This window comes from Parus major, chromosome 2 (genome assembly GCF_001522545.3).
Source record: "Parus major isolate Abel chromosome 2, Parus_major1.1, whole genome shotgun sequence".
In the NCBI taxonomy this organism is placed as follows: Eukaryota; Metazoa; Chordata; class Aves; order Passeriformes; family Paridae; genus Parus; species Parus major.
In genome coordinates, this window is record NC_031769.1 from 17,811,797 (window position 1) to 17,837,844 (window position 26,048).

The 26,048-nt window shown below is 46.0% G+C and overlaps 2 protein-coding genes across 2 annotated transcripts in view; both read right to left on the reverse strand.

The window, feature by feature from the left end:
• The window catches only part of SPAG6 (sperm associated antigen 6), a 36,759-nt gene extending 26,201 nt beyond the window's left edge, over positions 1-10,558 (reverse strand). Inside the window, exons 1-2 of the mRNA XM_015615185.1 lie at positions 10,474-10,558; positions 10,282-10,377 (exon numbers count right to left, since the gene is read on the reverse strand). Coding sequence (XP_015470671.1) covers positions 10,282-10,377; positions 10,474-10,498 — 121 coding nt within the window. The 5' untranslated portion in view covers positions 10,499-10,558. The remainder of the gene's footprint in view (positions 1-10,281; positions 10,378-10,473) is intronic.
• A 9,999-nt stretch (positions 10,559-20,557) lies between these two features.
• Positions 20,558-26,048, reverse strand: part of LOC107198302 (polycomb complex protein BMI-1) — a 10,781-nt gene continuing 5,290 nt past the window's right edge. The window contains exons 2-10 of the mRNA XM_015615213.2: positions 25,749-25,882; positions 25,239-25,335; positions 24,464-24,519; positions 24,291-24,341; positions 23,926-24,034; positions 23,790-23,835; positions 23,150-23,248; positions 22,728-22,808; positions 20,558-22,643 (exon numbers count right to left, since the gene is read on the reverse strand). Of these exons, the coding sequence (XP_015470699.1) occupies positions 22,314-22,643; positions 22,728-22,808; positions 23,150-23,248; positions 23,790-23,835; positions 23,926-24,034; positions 24,291-24,341; positions 24,464-24,519; positions 25,239-25,335; positions 25,749-25,860 (981 nt within the window). The 5' untranslated portion in view covers positions 25,861-25,882 and the 3' untranslated portion in view covers positions 20,558-22,313. The remainder of the gene's footprint in view (positions 22,644-22,727; positions 22,809-23,149; positions 23,249-23,789; positions 23,836-23,925; positions 24,035-24,290; positions 24,342-24,463; positions 24,520-25,238; positions 25,336-25,748; positions 25,883-26,048) is intronic.

Sequence of the window (26,048 nt, forward strand, 5' to 3'; positions counted from 1 at the left end):
CCACCTGGAGAGCCTTGTGAGAAGACATTGGCATGTCCCTCATTCATCATGCTAGCAGAACTTCTAGATTGAATTACACCAAATTACATTTCATCTGTTATAAGCAATGACTGAAGACCAATATCCATAATACATTACACTCCAGATAGAAGAGCTGTAGATTTTCTTATCATGTTATTATTTATGATCTGTTTTCACTGATGACTTCACAGCATATCAGCTAAGCACAAAAAATATGAAAGTAGTAGCAAAGGAAACACTAAGAAACTACAAACTGAACGACTGGATAACAAAACGGCAAATTAAATGGACCTCATGCAGAAAACCCAACTCCAACTTCACATATGCAGTGATGGACTCCAAACAGATGATTACCAACTAGAAGAAAAATCTCAATGTTAGAACAGACAGTTCCATAGAGATCCCAGCTCTTGCTCAGTAGTAGAGAAGAAACTTTACCTGCAGAGAGTGCTCAGGATTATTTGGAAAGGGGTAGAGGCTAAAGCATCACTATACTACATTGAATACCCTCCACTAGAATAGAACTGAAAAAGATTCAGTGAAAGGGAATGATGATCAAAGATGACCAATCTATGTGTGGAAGTTCTTCCTGTCAAACTATGACTCTTCAGTAGGGATAGAAATGAGAACCAAATGGTTATATAAAGAATGTGATTCATAAGGTCTGGGAAGAGAAAATTACTTGTATTGTAATTCTTTAAATGTGCTGTCCCTGTAGCAGACAGCTCCATGAATTGACATTTTGGAGCTTTACACCTTAGCCAGAAAGCAGAGGTCTCTGAAAATGCAGATGTGTTACAACAGCACAATGAACACTCAGAGCTACAGGTATCTTCATATCAGCTCTCTCAGTGCTTTCCACTAAATTTTTCTACAAATATAAAGATCTAGTTGAGCAACGGTGAAAGAAAGCAAGACTTGCCTTCTCAAGGGCTTGTATGTTATTAGCACTGAACAAAGGCCTTCTGGTGTGACAGTGCCCCAACAGGAGGACATTGCCTAATGGCAAGCAACAAACACACAGGTGTAAAACAGGTACTCCATGACAAGGAAAAGCTGAGGACCTCAGACCAAGGAGTCCAGAGGGATGGAGGCTATAACAAGTTACACCTGTGGCATACTTCTTTCCCTAAAAAGAAAAAAAAAATAAGTAGACAAGCGGTAAAATTCTCACCTTTATTTTACACCAAAACCAAATTGCTCCCAGCAAGAAGAAAATGGCCAAATCATCTATACATGGCTCTGAAGGGGCTGGGAAGGAGGACACAAAAAACTAACCATGAAGGCCATACTATCCACTAACAAATTTTTAGGAAGGTCAATACTCTAGACAAAAGCTGCACTGGAATGAGAGGTACAGCCTCCCAGCCTGTTCACAAGACAAAGTAACACAGGTTTCAGGGGGACACATAACAAAAGCAGAAAAGTAAACTGAACCTATGGAAACAAGTCTGTAATATAGCTGGGGCCTGCTCAGCCTTCTGTTAAAGCCACTGGGAGCTGAAAGAGGCCTCCTGTGTACCAAATGACAAAAGATAGATCCTTCAGTATTGTAAGATCAATGTGAATTCATTTAGCACTTTGCAGAAATCACTACTTCAGAATGTGGTCATCATACTGACATCTTCTCATGAACTCTCAGTAGGAGGTATAGAGTCGTTAGCAAGTTATGCTTCATATCAAAAACCACTAAATACTTTATATGACAAATTAGAAGTAAAAATAAACATATGAGTTGGAGCCAATGCCATGTATCATCTGTTATCTTCTAGCCAGTCATCCACACCCTCTGTGGGAGGGTATTTTCCTGTCCTTCTCTCTAACATCAGTTGCATGGTCAAACAGCTGCTGAAATTCCTTAGGAGACCTTACACTGTTCTTACGATGTACATTAAAGGTATTTCAGTGAAGCTGAAACAATTAGAAGTTCACTTGTATCTAATGTACAGATATTACTTGACTTGAGATAATAAGAAAACAAGATTATTAAATAAATAGAAAATCTAAAAAGAAAGGGGGAAAAGTAATTTTACTGATGTAAAAGAGCCTGTCAGAAGTGGCTGGAGGAGAAGGAAAGGAGCACTTCAGCATGCAGTGTCCTGACCCTAAAAAAGCCAAGTCTGAAGGCTGGGACATTAAACCAGGATGTGTCAGACATCTGTTAAATTCTGATGATCTCAAATCAAGTGAAATTTAAAGAGACTAGAATCACTTTACCCAGGAGCTAGGTCCAGACCTTGTGACACATTTCTGACCTTTATGACATACCTACCCACTGCAAAAAATGTAAAACCACATTTAACAAGATTTACGTACATATATATGCTTTGAGTTGTTCCAAAAGTGAGATCTTGTATTTTCAAGATAGCTGATACAGCTTTCACTTTTGGAACAGCCTAAAACCTCCAATCTGAAAATGCTTCCAAGCAACATGCCTCCCCATGACCAATGCCTTCCATTTCATGAAAGTATAAACCATGTAAAGTTTGATGATGACATTCAAGCATCAGCACAAAATATTCTAATGTGAATTACTTTAGGTGGTACAACTTATAGTGAAGAAAGAGATGAAAAATTAAACGGGAGTTACTGTTTGAAGAAAGAACACAAAATGTTACAGCAGGGTTAGAAAAAAAAACCCAGGTTTAGAAATAACAGCAACTGTGCTGGTCCTCTGTAGGACTGGATTTTCTTAAAGTCATGTTTGAATGTAAGAAGAGACAGTGACAAATAATTATACTGGAATGAATTAAAGTGGACAAGTAATTATAATGGAATGGGGTTTGGAGAAACAAGACAAAGAATAAACAATTCCTGGTATGACACAAGCTTTATATTCACATCAAATTAACTGAGAATTGAGAGAAGTATATATAGGACTAGACTATGCCTGTGCATTGAACATAACTAAAAGCTTTTACCTCTACTTTCCACCTTCTCTTAAAACTTTCTTTCTCAGTGTTAATATGCTTTCCATCACCTCCAATTACTCTGCAAGACCAACTCCTTGAGGAGTTTACCATTGTCATCATTTATATATCTTCAGCAAACCTAGTATTTCCTTCTTTATAGCACTTAGGAAAAAAAATAATTAATTCTGAGAGTGTGAGAACAGCTACATAGAAATTCTACAGTCTCCACTAAAACACCTATAGGAAAGCCAAGATATCCAACTTTTTCTTCTATGACTTTTGAACATAGTGCTGTAAAGGACAGGATGAGGCTTTCCTGCACTGGGCCCAACCCAGCTCTTTGTTCCAGACACAGCTGTATTTGGTGACCTCTTTATTTGATCTCTTCCTTTCATCTATCTTGTTTACAGCAGTTTACTCCTCCAAAGAGGTCCAAGCCAGGATTCCTATCAGCATTTTTAATTAAATTCAAATGCATTTAACATTACTTAGAGCAGTAAAATAGGCAAGAACCTTCCAACAACTTCCTTTTATCTTGATCATTTACTCAAGTGAACAGGGCCATACAGATCATAGAGTAGCGGTGTCTTGTTGCTGAAAACTTCAGAACTCTTTGGTCTTCTTCTAAATAAGTCTGTTGTGACAGAAGTAGGAAATTCATTAACTCTAATTCAAAAGCAACCACACAGAAACTAAACTACAAAATAAGGCGCTTAGACTATTGGACTAGATTTATTTTGGAAGAGTTCCCACTAGCACTCAGAAACTGAGTAACAGAGAATTACTGCCAAATATTCTCTCTTGCATCACAGAACCTTGACTGACATTGAGCAAGGAATGATTCCCCTTTCTATCCTCAGTTTCCCACTCTAATTTGTTCCAAAGAGTGACACACTTTAGAAGCTGAATCACTCTTAACACACACTTCTCAAGTGGAGCTGTTACACACAGGCCTGATGTACTTTCCTTTAGCAAGCAAAAGTGCTGGCTGCTGCCTATCTGGAAAACAGACCAAAAAAAAATCACTCAGGGCAGCAGCAGGTTCCAATTTTTTTTCATTCTAAGTTTCTGTAGCAAAGAACCAGCTGCTGTTCTGGAGATAGGAATCTTTGCTTGGCCATTTTGATTTTTTGGGGAAAACAACATGGAATTCATGCAAAATACTTCTACCCTCCTCCCATGCCCATCAAACCCTTGTCAAACTTGACTAGTCACAAATCAGAGTAACATCACTATACTGGAAATTCTTTCCATTTCTGCATCTGAATATGACTGCTCCTACCTTATCTTCCTTCCTTAAAGAGAAAATAATTTCTGTATTAAAACGGGGAAAAAATTCTACACTATTGTTGTCTCTGGACACACTCTTGTCTTGAAGATGCTGTCCTTCTAATTTATGCTTTGAACCAAGATAACGTCTTCTCACTTTTGTGCACTACCTGGTACATTTAGAACATTCACAGAGCTAACATTAGCACTCAAATATTCATCATTTCAGCTTGATTTTTCAGAGCTCCTCATGTTGAATTCAGCTGATTTAACAAGGAAATAAAATGAAAATTTATTTCTGCCTCACCCCAACATCCTATCTTCAACTACCTTTCTCTAGGAGCTGCATAGCAGTAGGTTTTAAATCTCCTACTTATAAAAAATTTTCCAGAGGAGCAGTGAGAGAGAATTTTCACACTCACTTGTCTTGACACAGCCTCTTCCAGAGACAGCAGAGTGTGCAAGTCTCAAGTACATACTCCTCAAGTGTGACTCATCACAAGAAAGGACTCTCCACTGCGACAGCTCCACACCCAGCACAACTACCATCCTTTAGAGATCAGAGGGAATATAGAGTTTGGTTACAGAGACTCTGGCTGATCAAGTAATTCGTACAGTAACAACCAGATGGTATGGGACATAATGCAGATTCAGTTTGACAATATCACTGAAGATTCCTGAAGGATTGAGGAACAGTGAGTTTCTCCTCCTTAGATGCCAGGCCCTGTTTCTGCATTAATGAAGCAGAACTAATCCTGTTACAAGAGGACAAATTTCTGAAAATACCCCTTACAAGGCTGTTAGTGGCCCCCATGCAATTGTGCACAGACACACCAAAACCAAGGTAGTCACAAGGAGCTGCTTCTTTTTAATGTCCACTTGTTGAGACTAAAGTTTCTAAAAAATTCTGATTTTGACATCTTACTTGCAAATCTCCAGACAGGCCAAGAGACTGAGAAGAGGAGGTATCCTGGAACAGCTGAGCTTTCACTTGATTGAGTTACAAAAACAGTCAATCCTCCAGCTTTAGCTGCATTTATTTTCTCCTTCTCTGTCATCTCTCTTGTACTTTCCTCCAGCCTCCTTCTTCCCTTCATCGGGCACCACAATGTCATCAAGCCTTTGGGAAAGCCACTCTCCATACCAGATCCACTACAACTGCAAAGACAGCCTTTTGTCTTTTATGCCACACTCTCCCACTTCTCCTGCTGCTAAAGCTCAGTAAAGCTTTTAACTCAAAATAAAAATAATTTTTAGAAAACATAAAACCAAAACAAACAAAAACAACAAAACAACCAACCAAAAAAGAAACCCAAAGCTGTGTGTATCCTTTACAAAAGGGGGTACATAAACTCCAGTGTTGAAACTGGCAACTTGGGGGCACTGGAGTGTCCATGCATATCCACTTGCAAGATCCAACTGCTTCCAGGCTTTCTACTGAGCACAGTGCTATCAGATCATATTCTTTAATATTATATAAATATGGAATTATATGCTAAAATCCCTTCCTAGGGTCTGGTTCTGACTACACAAGGCCAAGTGTCCAACTGTCACATTCAAAACCAGTACATTTAAAATACATAGATCAGAATGAAAAGTTGAGAAAAGTATGGGCAAAAAGATTCAATGTAACTGGAGGAGGGAAATCAATTTGAACAGCATTTTCTTAAAAAAAAAAAAAAAAAAAAAGGCTCCTAAAACCAATCCAGAGATTCAGAAATATAGCTTTTAAAACCTGTCACCAGTGGAATAGGTCTGGAGCCATCAAAGAACCAACACTGATGACATCACCCTTTACCTACAGAAAAACAGACCACGAAACAGGAGAGGCTGCTGGTGGAGCCCTAGTCTGATTCAGATAAGCACTGCCTCCAGGCTTTAGCTCTTGCCAGCATGTGCTGTGTGGAACAGGTACAGAGAAAAAGCCCAGACGTAAAAGCAGAAGAGAGGGCTCAGGACCAGAGTACAAGGCCTGAGAAGCAGCTTGATACCAAGCAGAATGGAAGGGAGACCTGGGCTCAGGGCTGTGGGCTGATGGAGTGGGAGGAGTTGGAAGAGATTCACTGGGAGAGGATCTTCATTTACAGTGACACTTTGGAATTTTCCTGGAACCCTGCAGACTGGCCAGCAAGTCCACAAGGCAGAGGAACAGCAGTTGAAGCTATCTTCCTGAGATGATAAAATACCCCAGCAGCAATGTGAAGGGAAGGCAGGTGTGCAGGGCCCCTGCAGCACACAGATCTGTTTTCCCATATTCTGTACTCAGCTTCTCCCATTACTTCCACAGCCATTACACTTAAGAATGTGATTAGCTCCAAGAAAGGGGTTAAAGAGCTGATCCCATAATATCTTTACAGTCGAAGTAGCAAGACTTAACTGTTTCTTAATTGCAATAGCATTAAATAACTCACATATTTAAAGCAACATTCTCATCACCACATGTTCTAACACAAGAAAAATAAATAAAAAATAATCAAATAATCAATCAAAAAACTAATACCCAGAAACAATTATTCTGATACATGTATTAATCCTGAATTGTAAATGCCTCCAAAAAATCAAAGCAAAATGCAATTTCAAAGGGGTTGTTTATTACAGAGCACTGCACTTCACAAGGAAAAAAACTAAGAATTAGACCTTCAGTGACTACCACTGTTATAAACATACTAGATACTAGAAGTACTTCAGATTTTCACCTACCTCTTTTAAAAGACAGACAGCTGCCTAAATCTCGGTGTTCTCAGAGAACAAGAGCTCAAGTTCATCTGCCATTATAACTGAAAATAACCTGGTTCTGGGATTTTAAATTTTGGAGGGATGAGGGGTGTGGAGCTGAATAATGCATTCTAGTACCAAACTTCATAAGCAGTAGCTGCCAAATCAATAGATTTATTTTTAAAGAGTATATTAAAAGCCATTACTACCAAAGTAGCTTCACCCATTAGACAGCAGCCCTCAAGAAACAAGATTTGATAAAATGTATGTCATTGTTTCACATTTATATTTGCTAAATGGAAAATGTATAGGAGTTTTGGAGCAGGCTTTTCTCCTCAAGTACCAACTAATTAAACATTCAAATGACAAATCCTGCAATTTTTCGTGGTAGTATTTAATCATAAGGAAAACTTCACCCAAGCAAATCAGAGAGTTGGAAAACACACAGGAATGAGTTCCAATAGAAGAATCTCTCTGATCATTCCTTGCACTTCCTTGCCACCAGAAAGTTGTTAATCTCTCAGACACTAACCCCCCAGGACATTCTTGACCAGGAAAGAGCCAGTGCCATGCAAATGTGCCAAAGCCCCGGGCCAGATTCCAGTTCCCTGGTTACAACATCTTTGAGATTTCTGCCCAGTGGGAAAAGCAGCTCCAGAACTTGATGAAATACAGAAGCCTCAGAATTCAGATGCCCTAAGAAAAGGTGGGCTTCCTATTGGCCCTCTCTGACTTTCTTTTCAGCTTCCCACCAGTTTTCCTTACACAGGAGTCTCCACAACAATAGCACCTTAAGGTTTCTCAACAGTCAAGGCAGTATAAGGAACTTGTGCCTATGATCCTGGCTGCTTGCTCCCTCCAGGCTGAAGGCTCTGAATGTGCAGCAATACCACTGCTTGTACCCCGTTTAACACCACAGAAGCAGGGCTTAGAGGGTAGTAAAGAATTACATTTTCAACACCTCCATCTTTCATGGTGTTAGAATGGTGTCCAGAGACACCTCCACAAAGAATAAGGTCTCAAACTAGTTTTTTTTTAAGTCTCAAACTTTATTTTCCCTATAAGATGTTAAGTATTTATCAAAAAGACTTCTAAAACTGGATCAGATGCTTTATTCCTTGAGTACTCATCTTTCATTCTTATTCCAGGAATATAAACTGACGCCATTAATACAAGAGTACATGACAGTACATGTTAAGGATTTAATTTTGTTCAAATTCAAGTCACTGCAATCTTGCCTTCTGCTTTTGCCAGAAAGATACTAAACCCTGACAACTTTTGAGATCCAACAAAAGAACCCTGCAAGGTGTCCCTGATCCCTACAGCTAATGTAAAATGACAGTGTGCAAAGACTTTTCTCATGTTCTTAAAACAGTGATCGCCATAAGGGATGGCAAGAATTCTTATTCACCATAATAAGAAACAAGCCCCAAACCCTTTTAAATACAGATTTATACAGAGATACATATAGACAGTCATCTTTCCTAAATCATTGCTCCAGCACTCACTAGATTAAGACCATAAGAGGCACACCAATTATCTGCTAGACAGCAGTGTCCCAAAATATTTGTTTTAATAAAAGGACCAGTTTTATTTGGTGGAAGGTGTTGAAGAAAAACAATCACACATAATTTAGGAGGAGGTTTTTAAACTTGTATCTAGCACAAGCAGAAAAGGCCAAAATTAACAGCTCTCATTGCAATTATATAACTACAAAGTATTTTTAAAGGCACAGGTGGGAAAGATGGTAAAATTTCTATGTGCCTTCCAAATAAATTGTAGCAGTCATATCTGCAGGCATTCCTCTCTTGTCCAGCATTTGAAAAACTAAAGCTTGTGGAAAAGCAGCTCATGACCAGAAACAGCCAAGTACGATAATCTACACAAATACATGTTTCCACATTACTACCCAGAGCCTGATCCTTGCAAATTTAACCTTCAGACCAGCTGTGCGCAGAAGAAACTTTCAGGCTTCTGAACCTATTATTTGTTCTGCACAAGCAACAAATCAGTTCTGAGGTAAAGTTACCAACCAGATTACATCAAAATAGATATTTTGAAAAGAAATGCAATTCAATTAAAGTTAGCTTGGCACTTTGATTGCTTTTTTAAAATTGGAACTTTCTGCATTTTTAAAATGCTGAGCTATAAGAAGCCTGCCTATCTGGGGTCTCTCTCTGGGAGCTGCTAAAACCGGGACTATAAAAGGACACAGAAGGACCTCTTCATACAAATGAGGCATAAATTATTCCCATAGCCAAGATGTCCCTTTGGCAAACAGAGATCACTTGTATAAACTACCCCAGTGGCATTAACTCACTAAAAGATGGAAAACAAAACAAAAAAAATCAAGAGCCATGGCAAGGTAATACAAAAGGCCTGGTGTCAACATGTTATTCCCATAATGAAATGTTTCCTTAGCAAAAATTTAAGTGATAAATTTTTAAAAAACAATGTTAATTAACGGTTGTAAATACAATAAAAGAAAGTTGTAAATATTTACACCATTTGTTTTCTTTTTCATTTGCTTGTTAGATGTCATTGTATTTAATAAAAGACTGATAGCTTTATTAGATCTGGGAAACAAGTATTAAGAACAAAATCAAGACACACCAAAACATAATCAGTTCATGAATACCACATGGCAAACCAACCACTGATCTATAGCACGTTTTCAAACTGTCATTCAGGTAATCAATTACTAGGCACTTCTTTTTCCTCTTTTAAGCTCAGGAACTTTGGCTGAGCGGAGTGGGTCTGCCAGATGCCAGCAGCAGAACAGCTGGTAGAACTGCTCCCGCAGCTCCTCTTTCTAAAAATGTTCAATTTGGTTCATGACATCCCATGACAGCAATATAACAAAAGCAAATCCCTCCTAAACTGAGCCAAACTGCCGACAGAAAGAAGAATTTAGGAACAACTTGTAAAGCCAGTGTAATTTTTTTTTAATTCTAAAATAAAGAAAAATTTCCTTAGCAAGTTAATGCTGGCTTCATCGAGAACTCTAATTTCTGTACTTTATATAAAGCTATATCGGAACAGGGAGGAAGTAAGTTTTAAAAAGGATTGTACTGAGAATTTTTCCTTGGAATAAACTGGAGGTCTCTCTCAGCCAGAGACATCCACCCCAGCACAGGCACGCGGGGCAGCCGCCCGCAGCCGACCAGCGCAATTTACTTTCCCACCGCAGCCAGGGAGACTCGGCATGCAGGGTGGGGGCCAAATCCTACTGGAAAAAGACCTCCGGAAACCGAGCGGACAATGGGGGAGAAGTGAGATAAAAAACCACAAACAGGGAAAGGCCGCGGCTGCCCCGCGGTGCCCCCGCCCCGGGACGCGCAAAACCCCGCGGGCTCCCTCGTACCTGCACTTTGGAGAGTGTCGATGCTCTGCGGGCGGGCGGCGAGGTCGGCCACCGCCTGCGCGAACTGCGACCGGGCGCGCTGGTACTGCTCGAACACTGCGGGCGGCAGCGCCGGAGCGCGGGGTCAGCGAGCGGCGGGCGAGCCCCGCGCCAGCCCCGCTCCCCCGGCCCCGCTCGCCCGGTCCAGCCTACCTTGCAGGACCTGCCTCTGGCTCATGGCGGCGCCGGGCGGGCTCCGCGCTCGCGGAGATTTCCGCGCTGTGGACGCGTCTCCCCGGCAACCGGGCGGAAGCGGAGCCGCGGGGGCGGGGCCTGTGTCGTGACGTCAGCGCTCCCGCCCGCCACCGCTCCGCCCCGCGGGGCTCCGTGCGCCGCGCTCGGGCCGTGCCCGCGGGGCGGGGACGGGACGGGACGAGCGGCGGCCCGGCGGGCTGTGCCCGGCTGGCGGCGGGTCGCACACGTGTGTCACATGCTCCCCGCCGGTACAGGTGTGGGTATCGGCACCTACAGAGGTTGGTGGGGCTGTGCGGACAGGCAGCTGCGCGGAGAGGGGACCGCCGCTGTATCACGTCTGTAGCACACACACGGCACAGCACCCGTGCGGGTGTATCAACACGACGTGACATGAAAACGTGTACAGCGACTGTGCGCGCTCACCTCTCACCGGCAGGCAGCTGGCTCTCTCGGGAGCGCTGGGGAAGGATGGAGACGGGCAGGGAACGCGCAGCGCCAGCAGGAAGGTGCCGGGCTCAGCGCATGGAGTCGCCGAGTCCCGAGCAGCGGAGGCTGGCGGGGAAATGTCTGACGGCCGGGCCGGGGCCTGCCCGCACCCGCTGGCATTTGGGAGGGGCGCCGCGGCCGTCCCGCCGGTGCGCACCGGTGGGATGCGCTGCTCCCCCGAGGGAGCGTCCCTCGACCCGCTCCGCTGCTGCGCAACTTGCCAAGGGCGACGTGGGCAGATAGGGAGAGCCTCGTCTCTCTAGCGAAATCCAGCGCATCTCCCGGCAGGTCCTCTGGGTTCCACCTGCTGCCTCTTTCCTCCGCTCCCTGGGTACGGAGGGAAAATAAAAATTAAAAAGGAAAAATAAGGGCAGCTCAAAGCTGTTCGCTCCCTGCCGCGCCTTTATTCTTCGGGACGTGGCATTCTTTGATTTTAGTTTTTTCTTTCCTTTCTCACCACCGACGCGATTCCTCCTCGGGGATCTCCGCTCTTGCCTTACGCCGCCGCGACGACCCACGCAGGGGGTTTGTGTGCCTCACGGGCAATAAACTTGCCCCGCTCAGGGCCGCGGAGCGCGGCGGCGCCGGGCCGGTGTGGGCAGCGCGGACGCGCAGGGGTGAGCCCGTGGGCTACAGCCACCGCTTCCGCCGGGAGCCACGGGGAAAGTGCTGCAGAAGAAGCGCCGTGCCCCGCTGGAAGAGAAGGCTCTTCTCAGACGATCCACAGCGCAATTAATGATCTGCCCGAGCGCAGCCACCCGCGCAGAAGACTCGCGCAGCGGCAGCTCTCCGCCCTGCTCGGCTGCAGGTGGCCGGGAGCAGCATCCGCTCTCTCGGGGCAGGGGCACGGCCGGGAAAGGATTGTCCGGCAGCAGCTCTCTGGCTCTGCCTGGCACAGACACAAGTTATTCCTGTGCACCATAATGGAGGGGGGTGGGATGGTAATTTTTTTTTTTTTCTCAGCAGCGTATCATCCTGATAGATAAGCTGCGCACTGCCTTCCACTTTCTCCCATCTTGCTGTCCGGCCATAAGGACTAATTACGAATAATTCTCTTCATAACTGCTTTGGCAAAGACATGGTTGCATCTACGAGTAAACACAACCTTGGAGGTGTGTACAGCAACTAATGTAACTAATGCGGTGGGACTGGAAAATTATACCAGTGTTATCAGGGTTTGAAGAGAAATAGACTCTACATCTCCCCCAGTATCTTTTGAGGGCGAATCCCAAGACGCAGGATACTTGTGGATGAAGGTAATAGTTAGCTCTGCTATCGATCAGGCTGCTCCAAGTGAAATTGTGATCCACAACAGAAAATCAGAGTTAATAGTCAATAAAGAATGTCACTTTCTGTAGCCACACACTATTGAATAGTGGCTTCAAGATTTCATAGGTTAATAATTTGTCCTGCAAAGCTGTAAATGTACAAAATCAGACGACTGACACTATATAAATATATTATCTGATAGGTAATATAAAGTTTTGTCTCATACCTTAAAGTTGGAACGCTGGAGGTACTTCAGCTGCCTTTTAAAAGTTTAGAAAAGTGTAAGAGAGAAGTCTAAATTTTTTAAAACTCCTGTCTGTGTTTGCTCAGCTGAAAAGAGTGGGGTTAACATACACAATATCATGGTCTAAAATGAGCTACGTGATTCCAATAGTATTTAGTGCGGGAAAAAAGATATCTCTTTAAGCAAACAAATTAAACAAGCGGTGTGCTATTCTTTATAAATAAAGGAGACAAATAAAATCAGATTGGTGAGAAGGTCGTTTGCCACAGAAAATATTTTGGGAAATTCTCACCATGTGTACTTGAGAAGGCAACAGCTGTTAAACACATTTCTTTATACTTATTTCTGTTCCTAAGTTAAATAAAAAATAAACAAATGGTGATTAATTACTTCCAGAGGTTAAAAGAAAAAAAAAAAAGAAAAAAAAAAGCAGATGTGTCGATTACAGATAAATTGATTTATCTGTCTAATTAAGTCTAATGTTTAGATAAGGAACAACAAAACGCACCCTGAGTACCACCAAGACTTGCTGTTACACTTCGTGCTTGATACTAAGTCTGTTCACATGGTTAATAATAATAATGAGGAATAAACGCCATGCAAATGCGGTCTACGGAAATGTCACCGGTTCTCGCAAAAGTACAGAAGACGGAAAATCATTTATGGAAATGACGTAGTTGTGAGACTTTATTGCCTGCTGCTGGGGTGCTCATTAGTAGGAAACCTGTATCCTTAAGTGGGTGGTGTTAGTAATGACTGCGTTACCGCACACGTCAGCTTAAAAAATAAACCGGAGACCAGGGGAATAGGCAACAGTTGTCCAAATGAATAATGTGCCCTCTCTTTCTGGTGGGTGTTCTTTAATCTCAGACTTTGATTCAGTCGGAAATGCGCCCGGAACGGCGGGGAAGCATCATTTTCCCCAAGACGGGGAAGGGCGAAGCTGCTCCTGGGGTTTTTTTGGGGTGAGGTGTGCCGAGGGCGTGGGTTTTCCCGGCTCGGACTCGTCCCCGCGGGTGCGAGGCAACAGGTGACTCAGCTCCGGGAGCCGCCGGGTCCCCCCCGGCAAGAACCCCCAACTGAAATGGCACTGGGTGGCCGGTCCAGGACGGGGCTCCCTGCCCCTCGACGGCTCATGCCCCGCTGGTCAAGCCGTGGATGTTCCACTACGGCTTAAAACTGCACGACGCCCATTAAAAGGTGAGGTCTTCCCCTGCCTTGGTGCGGCGGCTTCCCCAGCGGTTCGGGAGGCCCCCGGGACCGCCCGCCGAGGCTGCAGATCACCCGGGCTGGAGCCGAACCTCCCCCGGCCGCACCCCGCGCCCATCGGCGGGGACCTGGGTCACCCTATCTGCCTCTGGAGGGTCTGCTCCACCTGCCACGCGCCTGGCAAATTGTTCAAGGAGTCGAGGAGATATTCATAGGGTTACAGAAATTACAGCTTTTAATCCCGTATTTGCACGACTCAGCTCATCTGGTGGGAAAAGCAACGAGCAAACTCTCCCACGGATCGGAGCTGGAAGTGCTGGGTTTTTAAAAGCCAGGAGTTTTAACGTGGAAAGGTTAGTGGGAGTGAATAGGATGCAGGCAACTGAAGAGCTCTCTCGAAAAGAGTACACTGGGTGAAGAATATCCAACTCCACAAATAGCCTCTACTAAAATTAATTTGAAACCTTTAATAGTTTCTTTTTAAAATTTAAATTTAAATTGGGCTGTGCCATTACCTGATTTTAGCAAAAACTCTTTCAGAGAGACCGTAGGAATGGAGAGTTCTCTCTCTATTCTCCCTGAGCTTTGGTTCGGGGCTGCAGGGACTCACGCCATTCTGAGGTCCCCTCTCCGGATTTTCGGCGGCGAGTTTGGTTTGTAAGACCTTCCTAAAGAGTAAATTATTTCTGTGAGGAGAAGACAGAAACGTCGAGGCACTTCAGAAGCACTAGAAGGAGGACTTCTCCTTTTTCTTCACCCAAGAGGACGACGCTGGCACTTGAGCAGATATTTGTAACTGTAAACGTGTAAATGGTACAGATTTGGCTAATGGAGATTGGTGCATCACCATTACCCTAGGAAAGGCTGAATGAAATTTTTAAGGGATAAATAAACCGGAAAAAGGCAAAACATGTCAGGTTGACTTGCAGGATGAGACCAGGAAATATTAGCTGGTAGGGCTGAGCCCTTTTTACCACGTGCATATGGTTACACCTCTGGTTTCCTGCGGAACCGTCAGCGCCTGTGCAGTGGCATTAAAAAAAATATATATTTTTGGGACGTTCCAAAACTGAAAGCCGGAGCTTAATTTATTCTGGGGACTTGAAAGGAACGAGGTCTTCCTTTGTGTCTGATGCTCCGGGGGAGGGTGAGTGTTGGCTTGGCGCTGAACGCTGCCCGCATCTACATATGTAAACCCAGCAGCGCTTCTCCCACCCCCCCCGCGCCGGTCGAATTGCAGCTCTCAACAATGCTACCACACAATGCGAAATGCGCGGAGCCTGCGCGGCTGCGGCTGAAAGCCAGTATTTAGCTCTTGATGTGGAAGGACCAAATTTGCGCGGTGCCCAGCGGAGCCCGCAGCTCGCCCCGAGGCCGTCCCGTCCTCCTGCACCGTTATTGTCCTTGGCTGCTGCGGTTAGAGGGGTGGGGACAGGCAGCAGCCAGACGACTCTAGCCCGCTTTGCAGAAGAAGGTGTAACGAGAGGCGCTGGCAGCAGCAAAGGCTGCAAATCGCTGTCGTGTGGTTGCTATTAGCAACAAATCAGCTGAACAGCCTGCAAACCCCGAGCACCTAGGGCGGAGGTGGCAGGGAAAGCGCCGGGGCTGGGAAGGCTGGGGTTGATGGGCGCTTTCCCGAGGGGACCTCCCGTGCGCCCCGAGCTGCCTCCCTGCGGGACGGCCGAGGAGGGCAGGGCGAAGGGAGATGCTGCCACCGCCTCACACTGCGCTCCAAGACAGGGGAAAGCCAACCCTCTTAAAAGAGACAAAATGGCAGCTCATGGCTTGTAGGCATCCTTCCCGGCGCTGAGCCCCTGCCTCCCTTCCACCCGTCCTCCCTGCTGCCAGCTCCTCCGTGCCTGGGGGCTCTCCCTGCCTGCTCGGCAGCGCAGCCCCAGCCCGGGGAGCAGCAGCGCCGTGCCCCCTGGGGCTCCAGCCGCAGCCCTTCGCCCTTCGCAGCCAGCCTAGAACCGCAGTGCCATCCCTTCGGATGGGACATGTCCCGACCGGCTACATCCAAGCACCCGTCGGCCGGGCAGAACTGCGGCTCCGCGCACCGCGCACCCCAGCTCCGCTCCGCGCTGCCGGTGTCGGGAACCTACGAAGGGCGTGCGCAGGTTCCGCACCCACCGCAGTGAGAGCTGCCTCGCAGGGGCATCCCTCGCTCAGCATTCCCGCACCTTGTCCATGCCAACACCTTCCTTTCCGCACCCTGTTAGCGTAGGGTTTTGGGTATATTGATTTCAGGTTTTTGGGCTTTCTTCTGGTTTTTATTTTGTTTGTTTTTTTTTTTTTTTGTTGGAAATGTTTTCCTTATTTCCCCCTCAAAGTTTTGGGATTGTGTATGTGGAGTTTTTTGGGGGTTCTTTGGTGGAGTGTGGAGGATTTTGTTATTTTGTTAGGGTTTTTTTCTGATTTTTGTGTTTGAGTTTTGGGGGAATTTTTTTTGTTTGGTTTGCTTAGTTTGTTTTGGGGTTGGTTTTTTTATTAATTTTTTGTAGACTCAGTTCACCTCGGAGGCCTCCATCAGCTGCACGATATTATCTCACAGATCAGAAAGTGCCTCGTTGGGAAGGCAATTCTCGAGCATCCCCAGCACATGGAGAAGGAGGAGTAAGAAATGCCACCGCTGGCAGCAGTGCCTGGAAGCTCTGCGTTCAGCGGGGGCCCCAGCATGCGAGGCGGCTCCTCCCGGCCTCGGCCTCCTCCACCGGGGATGTGGTGGCCGAGAGGCAGCGGGGACGCGGAGCCCGGTGGCGGGTGCTGAGGGGGAAGGGCTGCTGGCTGCTCTGCTATTAAAAAGTGCCTCCCTGCCACTGGAGAGTTCTCATCCGGCCGCTCCCGGGAAATGTACCCCCTCCATACCGCTGAGAGCATCGGCGTTCGGAACGGGGAAGGGATCTGCCTGTCCTCGGCGATAGGAACATGCAGCCCTTTGTCTCTCTAGACAAGGTGCGATATTCAACTGCGGGCCATGAAAATAGATACGCCAAATGGCTACCGCGACCCCCTCCTATCCCTCGGGGAGGTGGGCTCGCCCCGAGGCCCCACCGTGCCCGGGAAGGGCTGGTGCCGACCGGGCTCAGCGGGAGGCCGTGTGCTTGCGGCGGGGCGGACGGGGATACAGGACCGCGGCGCCCCGCGGCTGGAAAACCCGGAATGCTCCCGTCCCGCTGTGCACATCCCCAGATGTCCGGGCTGACCGGAGCACCCTAAAGGCCAGGAGTCGGGGAAAGGCAGAGCGGACACAGGACGGTGCGGAGCCTGCGGCGGCACCGCTACCCCCTCAGCGAAGGGCGGCTGCGGCCGGGGGTGCTGCCTGCCAGGCGTGCCCGCCGACCCCCGGCCGGACTCGGGGAGAGAGAGCTGCCAAAGGCGTTACGGTGCACGCGCCGCGGCCGCCGGCGGAGGCCGCTGGGGCGGCGCTGGCGGGGTCCGGGCGCGGAGCGGAGCTGCCGGCGGTGCCCCCGCGGGTCCCGCTCCCCGCAGCCCCGTTCGAATCTGGCGGCGCGGGGGAAGTTCCGCGGGCGCGAGAGGTGCGCAGGCGCAAGATGGCCTCTGCCCGGGCGCGGGGGGCGCGGAGCGGGGCGGCCCGCCCGTGGAGGGGCAGCCGGCGGGGGCCCGGCCGCGCCCGCGGCACCGGCAGCGCCGAGCGCCACGTTTCCACCCCGGCCCGAGAAGCCGAGTTCCCGCCGCCGGAGGCGACGCGGAGAGAAACGCGGCAGAACCGCAGCTCCCGGCTGGGCTCCCGGGGTGGGCAGCGGCCGCCCGGCCGGCGGCGGGGAGGCCCACGGGCTCCTCGTACCCCTGGGGCAGCGCCCGCCTTCGGCACCGCCACTCGCGGCCATTCCGTGACTGCTGCTGTCTTGCCCGACGCGGCCGCGGCTTCGCGGCAGCGAGCGGGGATGGAAGTCCCTCTCCCTGCCCAACCCCGGCAGGAAAACCTTCTTTGCCGTGGGTGTTACGTGTCCTTCATTCTCTACCCGTTACTGACATTGATGGTGTTCTGTTCTTTTTTTTTTTTTTTTTTTTTTTTTTTTGTCTTTAACCCACATCATCACTATTAAATAAATACAACTATTCCATCCCCAAAGACGGCGAGAACGAGAATTGCCTGGTCCACACCGTGCTTTCCAAGTTTTTCTGTTCTCCTGGCCGGACTCCTCTGCTGGTCTCGGGGAAAGCGAGTGAAGGACCGAGCTGGAAAAAATCCTCGCTGCCAGAATCCTTGCCATCCTTGAGTTAATAAAACACGAACCAGCCGTGGGTCGGAGTTCCCGGAACGGGGCAACGACACTGAGCTGCGGAAAGAGGAGATCCGCAGCCCTTGGGAAGTGAGGGCAGGTTCTTCTCCAGGCGTCCTCCGGGTAGGAGCCGGGCAGAAAAGATGAAAAATAAACTGTTTATAGTAAAATAAAGGAAATCCTTTTCAAGTACCCAGAGTAGGAGCAAGAACGTTAAAAATTAACAGCGGAAACAGGAAACACTTATCTGAGTAAACATTGTCTCAGAATTTCACCGTTTTAAAATTGGGAGGGTGCGAGGTGCTCGGCGGGGCTGCCGCAAGCCTCCTCCCGCTGCGGTGCCTGCGGCGGGGGCCGCCGCCGACCGCCCCGTTCCGGAGCCAGAAATCGGAGCACGGCCCGACGAGACAACCCGATCGTCGTCAGCCAGTTTGGTGGCAAAGATCGGAACTGCAGGAGTTCCTGCGTGGTGAGAGATGAACAGTCCAGAAGTGATGTTTGGAAGGCAGGAGCACTCTGCCGCCGGGGCTAAGGAACCGGCGGTTCGGGGCCGCGGAGAAGAAGAAAAGAGGCGCATGGTTGGCGGAGGCGGAAGGAAGGAGAGCTCGCCCCTGTACCGGCCATGGCAAGACTTGCTTTGGCCGCGCTTTGAAAATCCCCAGCGAAATAAGCGACTCCTGGGGCAGCGGTGCGGCGGCGGAGGCGACGGCGGTGGCCCGGCGGCAGCGGCCAGAGGACCAAAGGCATCGCCTCTTCGGGAAGGGCGCCCGCCGCTGCCGCTGCCTCCGCCGTCGGGTTTCTGTGCCCCCCATCATTCAAAAATCGAGGAGCGTCGTTTTCTCACGGCTGGAGCTTTCCTGCAGCTCCCCCGGTGCCGCCCGGTTCCCCGGCGCCGCGGTGGTGCCGCCCGCCGCTTCCCTCTCCTGCCCACGGGACGCTGCCGGTGTCGGAAATTTGCCGGCGGTACCCGCCCGCCGCAGTCGGTTTTCTGGAAGTCAGGGGCGCAGGTTGTTGAGACAAGTGGTCAGTGCTGGGGGACAGCCATCTCGGTTCAGCAAGCTCGTCATGCTCCTTTTTCTCTCCGTTCCTATTTCTGCATTCCGTCTCTCTGTTTCTGTCCGTCTTCTCCAGAAGCGTATGGAGCTTTTCTTGCTCCCTCTCTCTTGCTTTCCCTGCTCCCTCTCTCTTGCTTTCCCCGGGGCTGGGTCCCCATTCTTGCCGGACACAAAAGCGCTGCTTGGAGCCGCAGGCAGCTGAACCAGGGCAGAAAATTTGGTCAGACGAAGGCAGAAAAACATCCTTTTCCAGCCGGCATAGACCACTCCTGCCACTGTCCTTGACCAGATTGCTTGTTGAACAAGCTCAGGAAAACGCAGCAGACTTCGCCTTTATCCCCCCATCTATATAAACGCAACGTCGGATAATGAAAAGGTTCCCCTTACTTGCACCGAGCAGAGATTTCTTTCCTATCAGGGAGAATTTAGGTACATGTGAAAGGAAAACCTGTCACTATGTATATGCAAAGGAAAATATTGTGAAACCGGGAAGGCTGACATAGCAGCTTCACAAGTAGAACACCAAGATGCTATCTTTGATCGTCCTCCCAGTTGTGCTTAGCAGTATATACGCATCGCAGTGCCATCTGCACAGGGCCAGCAACAAACCAAAAGTTTCACATGGCAGCACAAACATCCTCGGCGGCTTTTGCAGCTCGGCAAGAGAGCTACTACAGCGTTTGTTCTTGTTCACACAGGAGATGTCAAATTGGGAGATGTGGAAAATACTTTAAGAGCTCAGAAAATCTCGAAGAGAAATAACCAACTCATGTTTCACTGCAGAGTGCTTCACGGGCACTCCACAAAGACCGAGAATAGCTCCGTATTGATGCTAGCAGCAGTGATTAACTGCTATTTCGAGTAAAATTAAGCACATTTTGATCAGTGTGCTAACGTACAAGCCTCTGCTGCAGGTTCAGCGCTGGTTTTTGGGATAAATAATTCAACCACTACAGTGTGATTCACTCATGTAGCTGAGGCAATCGTGTCAAGATAGACATTCAGTCACATTGAGAGATATCTTTATATTAAAACGTATTTAGTTCTACTGAAGCTTTAAAAAGTAATCCAGGGCAGCACAGGCAGAACACGGCACTCGCCATCACAAAAAAAAAAAATCAAGTTCTTCCCTTCCCAGATAGTGCAGTTTAAAAGGGGCTAAGTTTGAGCAGATAGGAGGTAAAACCTGTGGCTGACTGGGATGTGAGGATGCACCATTTGCTTATTTTCAAGAATAAATCGGGGTCAAATAAAGAACAGCAAATGTTTTCAAGACAGGCTACCAAAGAAAATCACTACAATTTCTAGAGGGTTTTTCCCCCCGCTTTGTTATTTTAGTATGCTATACTATGCTGTTCACTAAAATCTTTGGTACACCCAGAAATACTTCCCATGAGAACAATATGTTTGTCCTTTAACACCACATTATCAACAGAGGTAATTTGCTACTTTTCAATGAATTATCCCTTTTATTTATTTCTTTGATCAGCTATAAATGAAAGTTATTCGTGTATATAAAACTGAAGTTTTTACTGTTGAAATTGAACTGTACATGTTTACTACAGGAAAAAATATCAACTCTTGTTTAACAAGACATTTACATCAATAAGCAATAACCTTGTGGAGGATTTGCAATCACCTGGTCTATAAAAACAAGCAGGACAAGTAACAGCAATTTATATGCAAAAGTAATGATTTAATGACTATAAGCAAGACAAAGCAATAAGAATTGTGCTTCTTTTGCAGACTGGAGACAATGAAATGTTTAACTACAATTTTTCCGTACAAACATGAAACAATATCCATATAGAATAAACACCCTCACAAATGTATAACTGATGGGTGATGAACACACACAAAGTTCGACCAAAGCAAAGCACAAACTGAAAAGTGTTCTGGGCTGTTCATATTTTATGGTGGAAAAGTTCCTCCTACTGAAAAAACTCCACCCTTAGAAGCCTCTAATGAAATGCACCTACTTGCAGGCCATTGAAGAGAAGGCATTCTCCACAATTTATTGGAAATATTAAAGTACCAGTTAAATTTTAATGAAGTTAGTACTGTACCACATACATATATATTAAAACAAATTTAGATAAAATGCCTTCATCCAGCCACTTGCTGGTTCCTTAAAATTTATATCAAATAGTTTATGGCTTCTATAATGATTCCATGTGCTTTTAAAAACACAGTCCCACCACACCAAATAATAAAAAGGTAATCAAACAGGTCTAAAACTTCCACGTCCCTTGATTTATTTTTTTTTTCACTGTATCACTTCAACATTTGGTAAAGTAAAAATATTCCACTTGGAAGAAAAAAAAAAAAAAAGAAAATACAAAGCAAGTAAAATCCTTTTAAGATTGCCAATTGCCTCCAGGTTATCAGAGACTTGAATGTGCTTTCCCAATACTGTAGCTCTCACACGCAACGTGTTTCTTGCAGTATGAGCAAAGCTCAAACAGGCGGCATCTGCAAGGGTCGAACCAGTTTAGAAATTTAACAACCATATCATGAGTGCATGAAACACAATATTTTCTTTATAGTATTTATAAATATATCATACAATACTGTTTCCTGTTATGTCATATACCAATATGGCATTGTACAATAAGCATAATGCCATCTGATTCTTACAAAAGCGAATCATTTAAACAAGTCAGTAAATAAAACGGTAATACCCGCTTTTAGGCATACAGATTGTAAAACTGAAGTTTACTTTTCTTTTGATCGGTTCTGCGCAGCAACAGAGAAGTAAAAGATGCAACATAAGAATCAAAATGGCTAATACGCAAAAATTGTTATTCACAGTGACATGGCTACATATATGCATTTTTCTATGCATATTCTTTCAATTTTGTTGGATTTCAAGATGAAAAAGCACTTGCTTTCTACAGGTTCACAAAACAGTATAAGAACAATAACAATCAAAGAGAACGCAATGGAGGAGTTAGTCTGGATTAACAAACTACTTCCCAAGATTTGTATTGACTTCTGGAGTCTCCTGGCTCCAGATGATGGGGACAGAAACAACTCCACATCATTCAGAACAGGTGAAGGTGTAACTTTTGTTTGCTTCCCAGTCCTCTGAAAACAATTTACATTTCAAACTTGCGTTTCCATTAACGTCCATCCTGAATGTCACCTAGTCCGCCTTTTATAGCCAAGTTCAGTGTTACTACAAAAGAAAGCAATTTGGATGATAGTCACATGGATTAGCATCTATAAAGCTGTAATGGCATGGAGAGATCTATATAAAGGAGGGGCAAGGGTGGTAGCCTGGTTGGCGCATCAACCAGATGAAGTGGCTGAGGAGCCATTTATTGATGTTTTCCGAGCTCTGTTGGTAAAGGAGGACTGGTGGTTACTGCTGGGGCTGCTGCTGGTGCCATTCATGGTGCTGGAGATGTGGGGGAACTGGGGGTGAGGAGACTGGACTGGTGTGCTGGGGCTGGGCAAACAGGAGGAGGTGGAGGGGATGCCTCCTGCTGGGCTGCTCGCCTTGTCGCTCCCAGAGTCACTTTCCAGCTCCCCACTGTTGTTCAACCCTTCTCTCTGGTGACTGATCTTCATCCTCTTGCAAGTAGGTCGGACGCGGTATTTCAAGGGCAGAGGCCCATTCTGCAAAGCAAAAGGGAGACCCTGGTAAGTGCCCTGCCCAGGCTGTGACCTGCACCCTCCTGGGAGCACGCTGGAAATACTCACCCGCCTCCAGGTGTAGATGTAGGCAATATCCATTAGGGTGTAGTAGTCCTTCAGAGGCTCCTCTTCATACATCACATCGATCTGTGCAAGATACAAACCCTTTCATTAAGGAGTATCCAGGCATTTACCCCTATCACATGACTGTTCTGAGGTAAAAATAGCCCCACTGTCACAGATATCACAAATACATCAAGGAGCAATTTTTTAATACTTTGGTATTTACAGCACTAAAAAAATTACAGTGTCACTGAACTCTACAGACAGATATTTTAAAAATAAACCAAGTAACGTATGGCACACACCAGAAATACTTGGCTGCTACCACTTGCTGCGACTGGCTGTAATGAGAAAATGAGTCATACCAAAAGAAACCCCAAAGAATGCAAACAAACAAACAAAAATCACTCTTTCCCCACGGGTACCTGGAAAGTGTTAGGTATATCCATCTTACTCCGCAAGAACTTTCTTAGATGCATCACTGTCATTGCTGCTGGGCAGCGCAAGTATCTTTTGTCATTCACCTAGTGGCATAGTAAAGAAAATCAGTCTACTGAGAATGAGCAATTACTCCCACCAATGATGTATTCTAAGGTTTCATGTTGAAAAAAGTGCACCTTACTAAATTATGAACTGTAATACAACAGTGCCTGCTGTCTTTGGAGGGCAAATTGGAAATAAGCGACAATTACAGTTCTAGAGAAAGTAATTTAAAATTGTAACTAAATATGTATGCAAATATTTGTATCATATTTAGTATCTTTTAGGGTACCTATGCAATGCATATTATTTTTTAATAAATTATTACATATTTTTCACAGACTTTGACAGAAAATCATATTCTGCTTTAGAAATAATACTGCAGGTATTTTTAATTTTAAAAACTTGGCTGCATATGCAGCTGTATGAAAATGTTTCAGCTCTTCTGTACCTAGTACCATAACAGGAGGTGTGCTTCCTTTGTTCTAGATACACATAACTGCATATTTTTCTCAGCTACAGACCTGCCCCAAAGTTGTGTGTGTCTGTGATATGTTTCCTCTAGAGTAAAGGAAAGTTATTTACCTCTTCTTTTGATTTTTCTTTCTCCTTATTTCCTTTTCGCTCCAGTCTGTGAGAAGAAATTATACAATTACAACAAATAATAAATATAGGTGCTATCAAACAGGTAAACATAAAATTTTGCCATTCTGGAACTTGCCTATTCTGGTCAAAGAATTCAATGGATAAGCTTATTATCTCGTCGTCTGTTATAATTCTTTTGTCTTCATCAGCCACTTCTCCCCTGTCTTCATTAGAGCCATTGGCAGCTGCACAGAAATTTCCACGATAATTTACATTTTGAAATTCAAATCAGGAAGAATTGCAATTCTCAGTAACAAGAAAAAAAATCTTCACAGTAAGATAATGAATGAAAGCTACCTGACTGTTAAAACAATAAACTTTTATTATGCTGACTTCTTAAAATTCTGTGACGGTAATACATCACTTGTAAATTAAGAAGGAAACAGTAAAACATCTAGCTCAATGCTACACATATTAAAGTTGCGAACGAGAAGCTTTTACCATCAGCCGACGGATGAGCAGCATAAAAATCCCTTCTTCTTTTCATTTCATCTAGATGGAAAAGCATATATTTTTCTTTTAGTAGTTACTCTGCAACTCACGGTATTGATATAGGATAGCGGCTCTGATTTTGTTTTTCTGCTCTTAATAAAATACCTGATTTAACTACTTACTTTTGAAAAGGCCTGGTACTAGCTTGTATACAATATCTTGGAGAGTTTTATCTGACCTGAAAGAAGAACAACCCCACAACATAAAATTAAGCAGATGAAGCAATAGTTTAATCCAAATGGCAGCTCCTCACTTATAAACTTTCATAACAACGAGGCATCTTCTACAAAGTGGGAAGCCAGTCATAAAAAGTTAACTTACAGGACCTTGTAATCAAACTAACCCTGCTCTAAATACCGCCCTGAACCAGAATCCATGTTACCACAATTGAAAAAGAACTCTCTCAGACTGAAGGAAGGCCTTAAAAACTACATGTCCTCCCTAGAAAGTACAGAGAGCAAAATTCAGTGCTGACAACAAAAAAGTTTCTGAAAGGCAGATGATATTTTAAAGGCTTTTGCCTCCTAGTTTGGGAAGTTGCAGCAGGAGTTATTCATGACTAAGACCTGTGGTTGGAATGATGCATGTCTTGGAGATACAGAAAACAGAGGCAAGAACTGTCGGAGTGGTAAAGGGGAATGGGGGAGAGGGAAGAGGCATCAGTGACTGGTGCATGCTAAAACAGACCAACAAAAACTTTCTGTCTCACATCTAGAGGCATCTTCAGTTTCAGTCAGTGAAGGAACTCCAAAGAGAGCACATAAACACGAGGTAGCTTGTAAATTGACAAGTCCTTTCAGATTTAAATTGCAGACCTAGAGATAACATTGACACCGACTACTGCTGGTCTTCCCATATAAAGCAAAACGAGAGATGCAGCGTGCAACTTTCTCCTACCTTATATTCAAAAGCGGTCGAGTTTTGTGAACTTGGACATCACAGATAGGACAATACTTGCTGGTCTCCAAGTAACGCACGATACAGGTCTTACAGACTGTAAGTCAAACACCACAGGCTTTTAGTGATGCTCCTAGGTGCCGCTCAGATATGCATAGATAAAGGTGCGATTTTCTAAACTATGCAAGCTAGAGCAAATCGTCCATTGTCAGCAACACGCTGCTTAAGCTAAACAACTACCCAAATAAGCTGCAATTACCATGAAAAGGAGACGCTTATAGTACATATATTATTACTTTAACAAAGACCGTAGGGCCGTCCTCAGAAAATCTGCACCGCGGCTGGAACACCTACTTCCCCTCCCGTCGGGGAGGAGGACGGCGTCGGTCCCGAGCCCCTCGGGGGATTTGGGCTTGGGGGATTTTTTTTTTTTTCGTGTGTGTTCCCGGGATGCCGGGAAAGAAGGGAAGCGGCGGGGGGGAAAAACGCGGAGCGCCCGGTCGTACTTACAGGAGTGGAGGCACTCTATGATGGTCGTTGCATCAATGAAGTACCCGCCGCAGAGCACGCACATGAGATGGGGGTTTAGCTCGGTTATTTTGATTCTGGTTGTTCGGTGCATTTTGGCGTGGCGAGGAGCGGCTCTGAAATACACACACACACACAGAGGACCGGTCAGCGGGGACGAGCGCGGCGGCGTCCCAGGTGCCGCGGTCCGGCGCATCCCCTTCCCCCGTGCATCGCATCGCATCCCCCGGCGCAGAGGAAGCCCAAGCGCGGAAGACGAAGGCGGCGGCGGCGCGGGGCCGG